Source organism: Rhincodon typus, chromosome 10, assembly GCF_021869965.1.
Source record: "Rhincodon typus isolate 14 chromosome 10, sRhiTyp1.1, whole genome shotgun sequence".
NCBI lineage: Eukaryota > Metazoa > Chordata > Chondrichthyes > Orectolobiformes > Rhincodontidae > Rhincodon > Rhincodon typus.
The window spans coordinates 2545864-2561805 of record NC_063341.1 but is presented as its reverse complement, the minus strand read 5'-3'; the positions used below and the strand labels follow the sequence as shown (position 1 = coordinate 2561805).

The window sequence follows — 15942 nt, the reverse complement described above, 5'->3', positions numbered from 1 at the left end:
CCCCCCCCCCCCCCCCCCCCACACACACACACACACACACACCCACAGCTCCCCCCCGCCCAATCTACATTGAACTCAAGAATATACACAAAATTATACACTGGTCACATAAATATATGCTCAACACAAATATACAAAATGCACAAAAATACGCACTGTACAAATGTACACACAAATGCACCAGAATACCCAAATCTACATTACGCTCAAATATACACACACAAAAATACACAATACAGTACACAAATACACACGTGGAAATACATACCCAGGCGTGCACACAGTGCATCTTGCAGATAGTACACACTGCTGCTACTCAGCGTCAGTGGTGGAGGGAGTGGACACTTGTGGATGTGGTGCCAATCAAGCGGGCTGCTTTGTCCTGGATGGTGTCAAGATTCTTGAATGTTGTTGGAACTGCACCCATCCAGGCAAGTAGGGTCTATTCCACCAACTACTGACTTGTGACCTCTAGATGGCAGACGGGCTTTGGGGAGTCCATCACTGTCGAGGCACCTCTTAATGATGCACACTGGAGTGTGATTTATAATCATCTAGAAAGGAATAATTTGATTAGGGATAGTCGACACGGTTTTGTGAAGGGTAGGTCGTGCCTCGCAAACCTTATTGAGTTCTTTGAGAAGGTGACCAAACAGGTGGATGAGGATAAAGCGGTTGATGTGGTGTATATGGATTTCAGTAAAGCATTTGATAAGGTTCCCCACGGTAGGCTATTGCAGAAAATACGGAGGCATGGGATTGAGGGTGATTTAGCGGTTTGGATCAGAAATTGGCTAGCTGTAAGAAGACAGAGGGTGGTGGTTGATGGGAAATGTTCATCCTGGAGTTCAGTTACTAGTGGTGTACCTCAAGGATCTGTTTTGGGGCCACTGCTGTTTGTCATTTTTATAAATGACCTGGATGAGGGCGTAGAAGGATGGATTAGTAAATTTGCGGATGACACCAAAGTCGGTGGAGTTGTGGATAGTGCGGAAGGATGTTGCAGTTTACAGAGGGACATAGATAAGCTGCAGAGCTGGGCTGAGAGGTGGCAAATGGAGTTTAATGCGGAAAAGTGTGAGGTGATTCACTTTGGAAGGAGTAACAGGAATACAGAGTACTGGGCTAATGGTAAGATTCTTGGTAGTGTGGATGAGCAGAAAGATCTCGGTGTCCGTGTGCATAGATCACTGAAAGTTGCCACCCAGGTTGATAGCGTTGTTAAGAAGGCTTACAGTATGTTAGGTTTTATTGGTAGAGGGATTGAGTTTTGGAGCCATGAGGTCATGTTGCAGCTGTACAAAACTCTGGTGTGGCTGCACTTGGAGTATTGCGTACAGTTCTGGTCACCGCATTATAGGAAGGATGTGGAAGCATTGGAAAGGGTGCAGAGGAGATTTACCAGGATGTTGCCTGGTATGGAGGGAAGGTCTTATGAGGAAAGGCTGAGGGTCTTGAGGCTGTTTTCGTTAGAGAGAAGAAGGTTAAGAGGTGACTTGATAGAGACATACAAGATGATCAGAGGATTAGATAGGGTGGACAGTGGGATCCTTTTTCCTCGGATGGTGATGGCTAGCACGAGGGGACATAGCTTTAAATTGAGGGGTGATAGATATAAGACAGATGTCAGAGGTAGGTTCTTTACTCAGAGAGTAGTAAGGGCGTGGAATGCCCTGCCTGCAAAAATAGTAGACTCGCCCACTTTAAGGGCATTTAAATGGTCATTGGATAAACATATGGATGATAATGGAATAGTTTAGGTTAGATGGGCTTCAGATTGGTTTCACAGGTCGGCGCAACATCGAGGGCCGAAGGGCCTGTACTGCGCTGTAATGTTCTATGTTCTATGGAGTGCTCCTATTCAGAATACACCCTGCGGCCCTTTGCTTCCCTTAGTGCTTCTTCCAATTGGGGTTCAATATTGAGGAGTACTGTTTCATCAACTCAGTTGGGAATCAGTAGGAAGATTCCATACCTCTGTTTGACCTGATGCCATAAGACTTTGTAAGCTCTAGGGTCATTGTATGTGCCTCTGGTGGAATGGTGATGGAGGAGTCTGGGATTTTGACTCAAAGTTAAATGCTTTGTACTTTTCCACATTTACAGCAGCATCTTGTATTTGCATGGAGCTTTTAAACTTAGACGATACCCCACTGTGCTTCATAGAACCACAGTCAAAAACTGGCTGTCAATCCCTCACACATTTTATTGTGTTCAGTTGATACCTTCCTCCCCTGTAGGCCTGTACCATTGCTGGGAATTAGTTTGTATTAAACTGCACTGTACTCTCACCCATGAAGGTGACTTGAGAACGAAAATGAATCTGATTAGAATCCTATTGCATCAACAATTCTACATGTGACACAGGATGTTATCAGCCACTGCAGTTCTGTGTGATTGAGGTTGCTTTGCATTAATCAGTTTTTCGTTTCCCCTCCAGCAAGGCCCAGTTTGTCCAAAGTCTTGCCAACAAGAAGGATGTGGTCACCCGGAATTATGACAGTCGGATCGTCCAGATCCTGAATGAGACTGGTGCAGATCAGGAAAGATCATTTCACAAGTGGACACAAAAGGTACAACTTCCAACCTGCAATGACACTGCTTCTCTGAGCTTTCTGATGCTGGCTTCTGTTTAGCGCCTATTGTGGGTTAAATGCCACATGCTTTAGATTCTGTCAGCTCCAAAAGCCCTCGATGAAATGGATGCTGAATAATTCGCTGCTGGTGAGCAGATTGATGCCAGGCATTGAAGCGAACGGTGGAATCTGTACAGGGCAGAAAGAGGCCATTCAGCCCATCAAGTCGGCCATCATCACTCTGAAGAGCATTCCACCCAGACCCAGCACCGACCGCCACCACCCCTCCCCCCGCCCAACTTGGTAACGCTGAATTTCCCATGGCTAATCCACCTAGCCCGCATATCTTTGGACCGTGGGAGGAAACTGGAGTATCCGGAGGAAACCCACGCAGACACGGGGAGAACAGTCACCCAAGACTGGAATCTGTATGTAGTACTCCAGTTGAGGTCTAACTAGTGATCTATACAAGTTGAGCATAAATACCCTGTTCCTGTACAGTATGCTCCTATTAATGAAGCCTAGGATGGTGTATGCTTTGTTATCTGCTCTCTCTATCTGTGATGCCACATTGAGTGACTTATGCACATATACACCCAGGTTCCTGCTCCTGCTCACTCTTTAGAATAGTACCCTCTATCTCCCCATTTTCTTTGTACCAAAATATGTCTCCTCTGCGTTGAATTTTATCTTCAATCTATCTGCCCATTGGCTATCATGCCAGTGGTCTTTTGGAGTTCTCCACTGCCGTCCAGACAGTTGATAATTTTCCCACATTTTCTGTTATCCGCAAATGTTGCAATTGTCCCCCGCACAGCAAAATCTAGATCATTTACGTAAATCAGACAAAGCAAGGGTCCTGATACTGACCCAAGACTTGCCAATCTTCAGCCAATTCGATTCACTCCACATAATATAATGGTTGGTGATACTGGACACTGCAAAGGTTATGGGCCCCGACAGCATTTGGACTATAGTACTGAAGACTTGTGCTCCAGAGCTTGTCGTTCCTTTAGCCAAGCTGTTCCAGTACAGTTACAACACTGGCACCTACCTGTCAAGGTTGCAAATTGTCCAAGTATGCCCTGTACACACAAAACAGCACAAATCCAACCTGGCCAGTTACTGCCCCATGAGTCTCCTCTCGATCATCAAAAAAGCGATGGAAGGTATCAGCAACAGTGCTATCAAGCAGCGCCTGCCCAGCAATAACCTGCTCAGTGACGCCCAGTTTGGGTTCCGCCAGGCCACTCAGCTCCAGACCTCATTACAGCCTTGGTTCAAACATGGACAAAAGAGCTGAATTCCAGAGGTGAGGTGAGAGTGACAGCCCTTGACATCAAGGCTTCATTTGACGGAGTGTGAGGAGCCCTAGGAAAACTGCTGTTAATAGGAATCGGGCAAACTCTGCTGGTTGGAGTCATACCTGACACATAGGAAGATGATAACACTGTGGAGCTGGGGGAGCACAGCAGGCCAGGCAGCATCAGAGGAGCCGGAAAGCTGACGTTTTGGGTCGGGACCCTGCTTCAGAAATGGGGTTTCTAACCCAAAATGTCAGCTTTCCTGCTCCTCTGATGCTGCCTGGCCCGCTGTGTTCCTCAAGCCCCACACTGCGTTACCTCTGACTCCAGCATCGGCAGTTTTTACTATCATGTAGGAAAATGGTTGTGGTCGTTGGAGATGAGTCATCTCAGCTCCAGGACATCTCTACAGGAGTTCCTCAGGGTGATGCCCAAACCCAAGCATTCTTCAGCATCTTCATCAATGGCCTTCTCTCCGTTGTAAGGCCAGAAGTGGGGCTGTTCACTGATGATTGCGCAATGTTCAGCACCATTTGTGACTCCTCAGATACTGAAGCAGACCATGTTCAAATGCAGCAACACCTGGACAATACCAAGGTTTGGGCTGACAAGTGGCAAGTATTACTTACAACACACTGAAGCCTCCAACACCACCTCAAGGGCAACTAGGGATGGGCAATAAATGCTGGCCAGCCAGCGACCTCTCTCTTCCCCCCCCCCCCGCCCCATGAGTGAACCTTGATTAAAAACTGAGGAATTCCACTACTAACTATTCAGCCTGAAAAATGTCCGTGAATTCTCCTTCCCCTAAGCTAATTTGTATCCATGTTGCTACTGTTTTGTTTATTCCATGAGTTATCACTTTCCTGTTATATCTGTTGTGCGGCAATGCATCAAATGTCTTCAGGAAGTCCCTATACACCACATCCACAGCATTGCTCTCATCAACTCTCTCTCTCTCACCCTCAAAAAAAAAAAAAAATTCTGTTAAGAAATCATCTCTTTGGAATTAACCCACATTTTCCTTTAATTTGTTTCAAGGAGTTCCCCGTTGCTGAAGTTAAACTGATCGGTCTGTAACTACTGGGATTATCCTTACAACCTTTGTTTTTGAACAAGGGGAAATTGTTTGCAGCTCTCCAATTCTCCATCACCTCCCCAAGAATGGGGAAGACTGAAAGATTGTGCCAGTGCCTCTCTGATTTCCACTGTCACTTCCTTTAGTCTTCTTGGATCATTTAGCTCCAGTGCCCTCTCACCTTTAAATAATACGGTGTATCCAAGCCCCTCCTTATCAGTTTTAAACCTTTCTAATGACCGAGGTTCCTCCTTTGTTACCATAGCCTGGGCAGCATCTCCTTCCTTGGGAAAGACGGACTCAAAATATTCATTTAATATCTCAGCCATGTTCCCTGCCTCTGTGTGTAAATCTCATTGGTTGTTTCTAATTGGCCCAACTCTTCCGTTTTTTTGCTGTTTATGTGTTCAGTCGAAGACATTGGGATTCCTCTTTAAATGAGCTGGCAGTCTTTATCCTTAACCTCACTTTGCTATTCTAGTTTATGTTTTCATCTCCTTTCTGAACCTTCTGCATTTAACTTGGCTCTCAGTTATATTTTCTACTTGACGTCTGTCGTAAATACATTTTTTTTCTTCTTAATCTCTATCTCCTTTTGCATTCTGGAAGCCTTTAATTTGTTTTTCATGCCTTCTCCTTTTGAATGAATATACCTCAACTGTTCCCTCCTTTTGAAGGTAACCCATTGCTCAGCTACTGTTTCTCTTGCCAATCTGTGAATCCAGTCTATCCAATCCAGCTCTGCTCTTGCCCTGTTGACCTCAGTTCTCTCCCGGTTAATTATTCTGACTCTGGACGTTCATAAAGTCATACAGCATGGAAACAGACCCTTCGGTCCAACTGGTCCAGGCTGACCATAATCCCAATCTAAACCAGTCCCACCTGACTGCACTTTGCTCATATCCCTCCAAACGTTTCTTATTCATGTACCTATCCAAATGTCTTTTAAATGTTCTAACTTACCCGAATGCTTCACATCCTCTGGAAGTTTATTCCATACACGAACCGCTCTGTGCTTTAAAAAAAAAAGCCACTTGTATCTTTTTAAAATCTCTCTCCTCTCACCTTAAAAATATGCCCCCTAGTCTTGAAATCCCCCGCCCTAGAGAACAGACACCTGCCATTCACCTTATCTATACCCCTAGTGACCCATAAGGTCACCCCTCCACCTCTTAGCCTTCAGTGAAAGAAGTCCCAGCTTATCCAACCTCTCCTTATAACTCAAACCCTCCATTCCTGGCAACATCCTGGTAAATCTCTGAACCCTCTCCAGTATAGTAATACCCTTCCTATAACAGGGTGGCCAGAACTGCACACAGTATTCCAGAAGAGGCCTCACCAATGTCCTGTACAACTCAAAGGTCTGAGCAATGAAGACAAGCGTGCTAAATGCCTTCTTAACCACCCTATCTATATGCAAACTTAAAAGAATTAGGTATTGGAATTCCTTTGCTCTTTTTTTTTTTAATACCTTCCTAAATGTCTTCAACAATCACTGTTCTCCAAGTGCCTCCCCATGACACTTAATCTACTTGGTCAATCTCGTTGCCAAGATCCAGATCTAGCAGGATCTCCTCTCTTGCTGGACATGATGCACTCTGCTGTCAAAAACCTGCCTCAATCTAGGAGTGCTTGCTCCTCTCTGCCCTTCACACCGCTACTATCCCGGTCTATATTTGGATAATTAAAGTCTCCCATTATAACGACTCTACGATGTGTGCACCTCTCTGTAAATTCCTTGCAGACTTGTTCCTCTACATCCTTCCCACTAGTCGGTGACCTATAGACTGCACTAAGCAATCTGCATCTTTTTTGTTCCTTATCTCGAGCCAAATCCATTCAAGTTCTTGACACCTCTGGGACATCCTCTTTCTCCAGGTCTGCACTGATCTCCTTAACCCATTCCCACCATCCCTCACCGTTTTTACCCCCTTTTCCTATCTTCCTGAACACTTTGTATCCAGGAACGTTTAATACCCAGTGCTGTCCTTCTTTCAGTCTGGTCTGTATTAGAGCCACAACATCCGATCTCCACTTAGCAATCTGTGTCTGTAACACCCCAATCTTATTGACCATTTAGTCTGTTTTCCCCCTCAATCAGATCCCATAATTGGCAAAGGCAGCTAAAAGCCTGGTCATTAAATAATTTCAGCAAATCTGGAGACCCGGTGAGGTTGAGAAGAATCAGAAGGAGCAGTCACATCATTTGCATTACGTGCAGGGTACAAGACACAACAACCAGTGCCCAGGTCTCCAGGAAGCCCTTAGTGCTCGGCTCCTGGGCTGAAGAGCAAGAGCGGGGCCTGTAATCTCTTGACACTATCCCTGTCCCTGATTTGTGTGTCCTCTCTGATGGAGACCATTGTGAAATCCATAGTCAAGATCACCACTTCCTGGCCTGGAGAAGCAAGAACATGCAGAGCTCGTGCTAATAGCCTGAATGGGACAGAGGAGCAAGCAAGGTGAATTTAATCAATAGATAAAACAAACTCTGCTGTTCATTTCCTTCCAGGTCGACCCCGTTCTCCTAAATGACATGAACAAAAAACAAGGCAAGAATAAAGAATATAAGGATGCCACCAGTGACCTCCTGAAATTCATAAGAAACCTCATCCAGCACTTCGATGAAAAGAAAGAGTATGTGAACAATACTTGGTGACAATATTTTTGTGCTTTTTCAATTTTTTTTTATCGATTCAGAGCAGGAAGAGTCTTTCTTTCTCTTTCCCTCCTTGAAACTCTTATTGAGATTCTCAAGCCCAGCAACAATTCACGTGACGGGTTGAGGGGATTGTCTAATGATCGAGAGAGGGGACTGGGGCAAGATTCCCTGGAATTTAGAAAGATGGGAGGAGGTTTCACTGAAACATTGTAAAATTCTCCAGGGCCCTGACAGTAGAGTTTGGAAGGGTATGCCCCTACTTGGGGATTCTAGAGCAGAGGCACAGTCTGGAAATAAAGGGTTGGATGTTTACAACAGAGACGAGGAATGGGTGGCACAGTGGTTAGTACTGCTGCCCCAGAGTGCCAGGGATGCGGGTTTGATTCCACCCTCAGGCAACTGTCTTTGTGGGTTTCCTCCCACAGTCCAAAGATGTGCAGGCTAGGTGGATTGGCCATGGGAAATGTAGGGTTAGCATGGGGGGGTGGGTCTGGGTGGGCTGAATGGCCTTCTTCCGGATTGTAGGGATTTGATATTACTGTGGGTCTGGAGTCACATGGTCAATCAGTATGGGCAAGGACAGCAGTCTAAAGGACATTAGTGGGCCCAATGGGATTCTCCCCCAGCAATGGTCATCATTAAACTCTTAATTCCAGATTTTTATTGAATTTAAATTCCACTCCATGCCTTGCCAGGATTTGAACGCAGGTCCCCAGAACATTACTTGGGTGTCTGGATTAAGAGTCTAGTGATGAGACCTCTCGGCCACTGCCTCTCCACGTATGGATGATCTCCATCTTGAATTTATTAAAATGAATAAGCATCAACGGCTCTCTTGGGAATGAGCATCATAAAGATATTCATAGAATCTCTACAATGTGGAAGCAGGCCATTCAGCCCATCCCACCTCTCCAATGCGCATCCCACCCAGACACACTCCCCTACCCTACCCTATACAAGGATACCCTCACTTGATTCTTTACCGCTCTCTGCGCAATAAATGCTGGCATACCCAATCCTGTAAATGAATTAAGAAAAGATCAGTCAAGTTTTGGATAGGAAGGCGATTAGGAGCTAGAGGAGCAGTGCAGGAATCCGGAGTGAGAGGTAGCAGATCAGCTCAAAATAGCCAGTCAGACTTCACTGCTTAAATGGGCTCTATTCTTTAACGTTCCTGTCTGGTGTAAAGTTGAGTTTTGCTGAGAAGCAGTACCACATGCTGAGTTAATGACAGAGGGAAGCAGAATACAGTCTTCACTCACTTCCTGCCAGGAGTTATTGCAGAGTATGAACCCTGACCTCACTTCATCCATTGATGTCATTTAGATTTGTCGTGTCTGTAAATATATCTCCAGATTTACCATTATGACTGGAGCTGCTTCCCGAAAACTCAGAGAATTGCTTGGTGCCTAATGTTCCTTGTCCCACCAACAGCCCATAATTCCCCATAATTCCTCATAAAGCCTAGGCCCATTCAAGGCCTGAATTTATTGTTCACAGGTTTTTCTCACCCAACTTTGGTTTGAGAGGGATAATCCTTCTTTCGCCCGGGATCTCGAATCTCCCTCCATCAAGTCTTCGTGGTTCCACCCAACTTTCCAGAGACTTCTAAACCTCAGGGACTGATGCCATATGCCTTTCCCGATCCCTGCTTTTCTCGTGCTCAAATCAAACCATACTTTCGGCGCTTGTGACGTACAGGTTTCCTTTCACAGGAGCAGGCCATTCATCCCCTCAAAACTGTTGTGCCATTCAGTGCGATCATGGCTGATTTGGTATCTCAGTGCCATTATCATTTGACAAGTAATTCAGCTAGCTGTTTGTGGGAGATTACCTCAGAAAGAAAGAATCACACCCACTGTCTTTTCCATGGAGAAATCTTCTCTCCTCAATGGTCCAGCTCTGATTTGTCCCCCTATCTTAGACTTATCCTTCAGCACAAAAGGAAATTCTCTTTACCTCTCTAATTCCACAATTCTCCAGAACTGGCCTCATCAGAGCTTTCTACAGCTGTAGCAAGACTTTGTCCCTTTAATGTTCTAATCCTCTCTATTCAGAGGGTAACACTCCATTCAACTCTTTGGCTGCTTTTTTTTCTTTCTAATCATTCCATTTCAGGAATCTGTGATCCCGAAATGTACTGTTCCCAGCTTTTCAACATCAAAGGAATACAGAGCCTGATACTGTGTCATTGATTGTTCCCTGTCTGAGTCCTGATACTTTAAATTTGTCTATGGTTTTTTTAACAGCAAAGCTTGAGCTCTGGGTTATCATGCAATCATCTCAGAAATACTCAACTTTATCTGTTTTAAGTCCACAAAGGATGAAGCTCACATTTAGCTGCATTCAAATCCATCTGCCACTGTTCTACACTCCCATTATGTCTGTTTTTAACTTTATGCTTTCAACCAATCTGCTGGCAAATGGCAAGTAACATTTGTGCCACACAAATGTCAGGCAATGGCCATTTCCAATAAGAGACAATCTGACCATCGCCCCTTGACGTTCTGTGGTGTTACCATGACTGAATCCCCCACTCTCAACATCCTGGGGCTTACCATTGACCAGAAACTCAACTCGTCTCACAATATTAATAAATGGGCTACTAAAGCAGGTCTGAGGCTAGGAATACTGCGGCAAGTAACTCACCCTGTGACTCCCCAAAGCCTGTTCACCATCTGTATGTCAGGAGTGTGATGGAATACCCTCCACTTGCCTGGATAAGTGCGGCCCCAACAACACTCAATAAGCTTGACATTATCCAGAACAAAGCATTCCACTTGATTGGCATCACATCCACTACACCACCGATGCTCAGTAGCAGCATTGTGTACTATCTACAAGATGTACTGCAGAAATTCACCAAAGATCCTCAGACAGCACCTTCTAAACCCACAACCATTTCTACCTAGAAGGACAAGGGCGGCAGATACAGGGGGACACCACCCCCTGCAAGTTCCCCTCCAATCTACATACCATCCTGATTTGGAAATATATTACTGTTCCTTCACTGTCACTGGGTCAACATTCTTGAATTCCCTCCCTAAGGGTATAGGGGGTGTATCTCCAGCACATGGACTGCAGCAGCTCACCACTACCTTGTAAAGGGGCTCAGTGGTAAGTGCTGCTGCCTCACAGTGCCAGGGACCCAGTTCAATTCCACCCTCGGATGAATGTCTGTGTGGAATGTGCACATTTTCCCCGTGTTTATGTGGGGTTCCCTCTGGGTGCTCTGGTTTCCCCTACACAGTCCGTAGATGTGTGGGTTAGGTGGATTAGCGTTGCTAAATTTCCCATTGTGTCCAGCGGTGTGCAGAATAGATGGGTTAGCCAATAAGAAATGCAGGGTTACAGGGATGGTGTCGGTCTGGATGGGATGCTCTTCAGTGGGTTGGTGTGGACTCGATGGGCTGAGTGGCCTGCTTCCACATTGTAGGGATTCTATGATTCTGAAGGGCAAGTAGGAATGTGTAATAAATGCTGGCCCAGACAGCAATGCACACATCCTTTGAGTGATTTTTAAACAAAAAGATTGTCTGCACAACTTGCTATTTCATCAATCTTTAGGTCAATGTGAACATATAATCTCATTAATACATACAATAAGTAGTTAAGGCCTCACCACAGAATCCTTGCAGAACACCACTCGTCGCTTCCTTTCTCTGTCGTCTGTCACTAAACCAGTCTCCTAACCAAGTCTAGCATTCATCTTCAATCTCATGGGGTTTAGCTTTAGTTAACAGACTCTCTCTTTTGTGGAAAATTGAGTACTTCTGAAAGTTGATAAAACTATATCTCCTATCGACTACTTTAGTCAATGCATTTGGTTTGTTTGACAGAACCTACCCGTCATGAATCTATGTAGGCAATTTCCAATTCTCGACATGCTTTAGTCTCTCTGCTTTTAATTATAGATTCCAATAAAACCCTCAAAACAGATGTTAGATTGGCCAGTATATAATTTCCTGGGTTCCCTCTCTCCCCTTTCTTGAACCCGTGGAATTACAGCAAAACATCTTCCAAACCAAAGGAATGGTTGCTGCTTTGGAACCTTTTGGATAAAGCGCCTGAAACTTCTTCACCTCCTTCCTTTAAACCCCTGTGGTCCTGGAGATCTGTCAGCTTTTGGAGCTACTCGTTTCCCAGTGCTGTTTCTGGCATGTATCAAGTTTCACGAATTCCAGTCTTTGATCCGTTATTAATCTTTCTGGAATGGCAGGTGCATTATCCTGTCCCTTCACTGTGAAGACTGACACAACTAACTAATGTACAAATCTGCCATTCCTTTACTTTCATTTGTTTTTAAAGGGTTCGCATTGTGCTGAAACACTATCTATCTCCTAACATTAGTGTAAAACCTTTTGTGTTATTTTTGTAACTCCTCACAGGTTTCTTTCTCAATCACCTTTTTTCAACTCTTGGTACCGTTTTTGCCTTCCTTTGCAGTTCTCCCTAACGTCCCTCAGTTGCCTGAATTTTCACTGACATTCCCACATTGGAGTGCTCTCGCCTTTTAGTTTTAAGTTCTCCTCCTTGACTTATTTTGACAGTGATGATGTGTTGACAAGTGGGGACTTGTTCTGTCCTGAGCTGAGTTCATTTTTTAACATCTTCCCCATCTCATCCTTAGTCTGATCTGAGAATAATTTTGGCTGTCATCAGTCTCTGTTGCATTCTGTTTTCATGGGAGGTGGGTATCACTAGCATAGATCAGCATTTGTTACTCGAGACTAATTTTCCCTTGAACTGCTCGCTGACTGAGTTAACCTCATTGCTGTGGGACTAGAGACTGGGTAAGGCCGAGGCTGGACAGCAATCAATGATGATCATCATGGTCACCATTAATGAGGCTTGGTTCGTGATTTTAATCTAAATTCCACCACTCGTCACCGGGGAGATAGTACAGTTCAATAAATTGTGGCAGGACCCCTGTTTCGAATCTCACCTGAAAGGCAACAGACCCCTCAGTTCTGCAGTGGCGGCCCTGACAGTGTGCTCAATGTAGGGATTAGGAGCAGGGCAGAGGCCATTCAGCCCAATCAAGCCCACTCTGCTATATAACATGATAATGGCTGATCTTATCCTGGTCTCAACTCTGCTCTCCTGCTCGCACTCCCCCCACCATTGCCAATTACCCCCGCTTTTCATCTAAAACATATTTATTTCTTTCTTGAATCTCTCTTGATTCTGCCTTCACTGCACTCTGGGGCAGTGAGCTCCACAGACTCACACCCCTCTGAGAGAAGTAGTTTCTCCTCGTTTCAGTTTTGAACCTACCTCCTCTCACTCCACATCCATGACCTCCTGTTTCAGGCTGTCCCGCAAGGGTGGAAGCATCCTGACGTCCATCTTATCAATCCCCTTTCTCACTTCATACTCCTCAGTCAGATCCAGTGAGTACAAGCCCAAGCTATTTAACTGCTCCACGTATGAGAGCCCTTACGTCCCTGGAATCGATCTGGTGGTCTCCTCTGAACTGCCCCCAGTGCCACCACAGCCTCCCTCCAGTAAGGAGACCCAAACTGGACACACTATTCTAGGTGTGGTTTCACCAGTGCCTTATATATTCTCAGGTTTATGATATGTGATCAAGTGTTGATCACGATGGGCCAATGGGCGAGGGGTGGCAGATGGAGTACAATTTGGATAGATGTGAGGTGTTGCATTTTGGTAAGGCACATCAGGGCAGGACTCGCGTGGCTAATGGTAGCATCCTCGGGAGTGTTGCCAAGCAAAGTGACCTTGGAGTGCAGGGTCATAGCTCCTTGAAAGTGGAGTTGCAGGTAATTAGGATAGTGAAGAAGGAAGTTCTGAGGAAGGGTCACCGGACCCGAAACGTTAACTGTTTTTTTCCTTCACAGATACTGCTAGACCTGCTGAGCTTTTCCAATAACTTTTGTTTTTGTTGTGTCTGCAGTGAAGAATTCATTTGGTATGCTTGCTTTTATTGGTCAGTGCATTGAGTATAAGGGTTGGGAGGTCATGTTGCAGCTATACAGGACATGAGTTAGGCCATTTTTGGAATACTGTGTTCAGTTCTGCTGTCCCTGCCACAGGAAGGATGTTGTTAAACCTGAAAGAGTTCAGAAAAGATTTACAAGGATGTTGCCAGGGTTGGACGGTTTCAGCTATAGGGAGAGGCTGAACAGACTGGGGCTATTTTCCCTGGAGCATCGGAGGCTGAGGTGTAATCATATAGATGGTTATAAAGTCATGAGGGGCACGGACAAGGTAAATAGCCAACATCTTTTTCTGAGGGTAGGGGAGTCCAAAACTAGAGGGCATAGGTTTAAGGTGAGTGGGGAAAGATTTAAAAGGGACCTAAGGGGCAATGTTTTCACACAGAGGGTGGTGTATGTATGAAATGAGCTGCCACAGGAAGTGGTGGAGGCTGGTACAATTACAACATTTAAAAGGCATCCGGATGGGTATTTGATTGGGAAGGGTTTAGAGGTATATGGGCCAAATGCTGGCAAGTAGGACAAGATTTATTTAGGATATCTGCTGGGCGTGGATGAGTTGGACTGAGGGGTCTGTTTCCATACTGTGATTCTCTGACTGTAAGTCTCTGATTTAAACAGACAGAGATGTTTAAATGTTCTTTCTAAATGTTTTTGTCTCTTCTGAGACAGAGGTGATAGTGCTACCACTAACCAGGTTATAGTTTGTCCAGGTCTCCACTTTCAGCTGCATGGTTGGGAGTTTGAACTGATTTTAAGCAGTATGGTGGACAGGAGAAAGCAATCCTTCTGATCAAAGCCTCCAGAAATGTGAAGGCAGCATTTATGAGCAATTCGGAACAATGATCTACCAATTAGATCCCGTTGATGTTGTTATTTTGACTCCTGGGGACTGCTGAGTACCAAAGCTCAGCATTTAGGGATTGCTGAGAAATGTCTTCATTGGCTCAGATGTTAATTGTACTTTTCAGGTTCCACAGTTTAATGAAGAGTCCAGAAGATTACAGCTTTGGGTTATTTCCTGACCTGATCATTGCTCTCTACAAGGCCCTGAAGGGCACAGAGTGGGAGAAGTACTTTCCAAAAGAATAGACGCTGTTCCTGCCTTCAAAGGATTGCCGTCTCTTGAGTGTTTCTACAGAGGCTATGAGACAGAACCATGTGCATACTTCGGTGCTAGAAAGGGGGGAGAAAAAAGAACTTGCATTTGTCTCATAGAATCTGTACAGTGTGGAAGCAGGCCATTTGGCACATCAAGTCCACACCACCCTTCCAAAGAGATTCCCACCTAGACCCCCTGCCCTATCTCTGTACTTTCCCATTGGCTAATCCACCTAACCTGCACATCCCTGGACACTATGGGCCAATTTAGCATAGCCAATCCACCTCACCTGCACATCTTTGGACTGTGGGAGGAAACTGGAGCATCCGGAGGAAACCCACGCAGACACGGGCACAATGTGCAAACTCCACACAGACAGTCTCCGGAGGGTGGAATTGAATCTGGGTCCCTGGCACTGTGAGCCATCGTGCCACCCCAAAAGTGCAGCACTTTTTGTCATCTGAGGATGTTTCAACGCATTTTACTGCCAGAGATGTGTACTTGAAACATGAATAAGGTAACATTCATGCCACACAACTGCCAGGCAATGATTATGTTCAATAAGGGAGAATGTAACTGTCTCCCTTTGATGTTTAATGGCTATGTATTGTGCACACGTATTGCCTTTAAGAAAATCCATCTTAAAGGATTCCATGTGCTGTGTATGTAGGGTGTTACACTCGACCTACCAGTTAGTTGTCTGTGAGCCTGCAACCTGGACAAATCGAGAACAGTTGGTTTGCTGTAATGCCTGCTTCATGACTTGTAATGTGTTTTATTGTTTTAAATAAACCAACCCACAGTTAATTGATTCCTGATGAGTCATGGTGAAAGGGGGTGAAAGCACTGTGCAGATGAGGCCTTTTGCACAAGTAACTTAATCTACAGGTGGAAAATATGGTAGACAGTCTTCGATCATGCTAAAGTGTATGAGACAACGTATGGACAAGGAACAAAACTAGGCCTCTTGGCCCTTTGAACCTGCTCCTCGTTCAATAAGATCATGATTGATCTGATTTTAACCTCAACCCTACATTCCCCAATAATCTTTCGTCCCCTCAGTTCTCAAGAATCTATCTACCTTGGCCTTAAAAATATCTAAAGATTCTGTATCCGCTGCCTTTTGAGGAAGGGAATTCCAAAGACTCTCAATCCATTGACAGAAAAACATGTTTCCTCATCTCTGGTTTGAATGGACTCTCCCTTAATTTTAAACTGTGACCCCCTAGTTCTGGATCCTCCCTCATCCCTTTCCACATC

At 45.0% G+C, this 15942-nt stretch overlaps 1 protein-coding gene across 1 annotated transcript in view; it reads left to right on the top strand.

The window, feature by feature from the left end:
- The window catches only part of LOC109918947 (2-5A-dependent ribonuclease), a 27256-nt gene extending 11763 nt beyond the window's left edge, over window positions 1-15493 (top strand). Inside the window, exons 4-6 of the mRNA XM_020518894.2 lie at window positions 2441-2573; window positions 7471-7595; window positions 14552-15493. Coding sequence (XP_020374483.1) covers window positions 2441-2573; window positions 7471-7595; window positions 14552-14672 — 379 coding nt within the window. The 3' untranslated portion in view covers window positions 14673-15493. The remainder of the gene's footprint in view (window positions 1-2440; window positions 2574-7470; window positions 7596-14551) is intronic.
- Window positions 15494-15942: the final 449 nt, after the last annotated feature.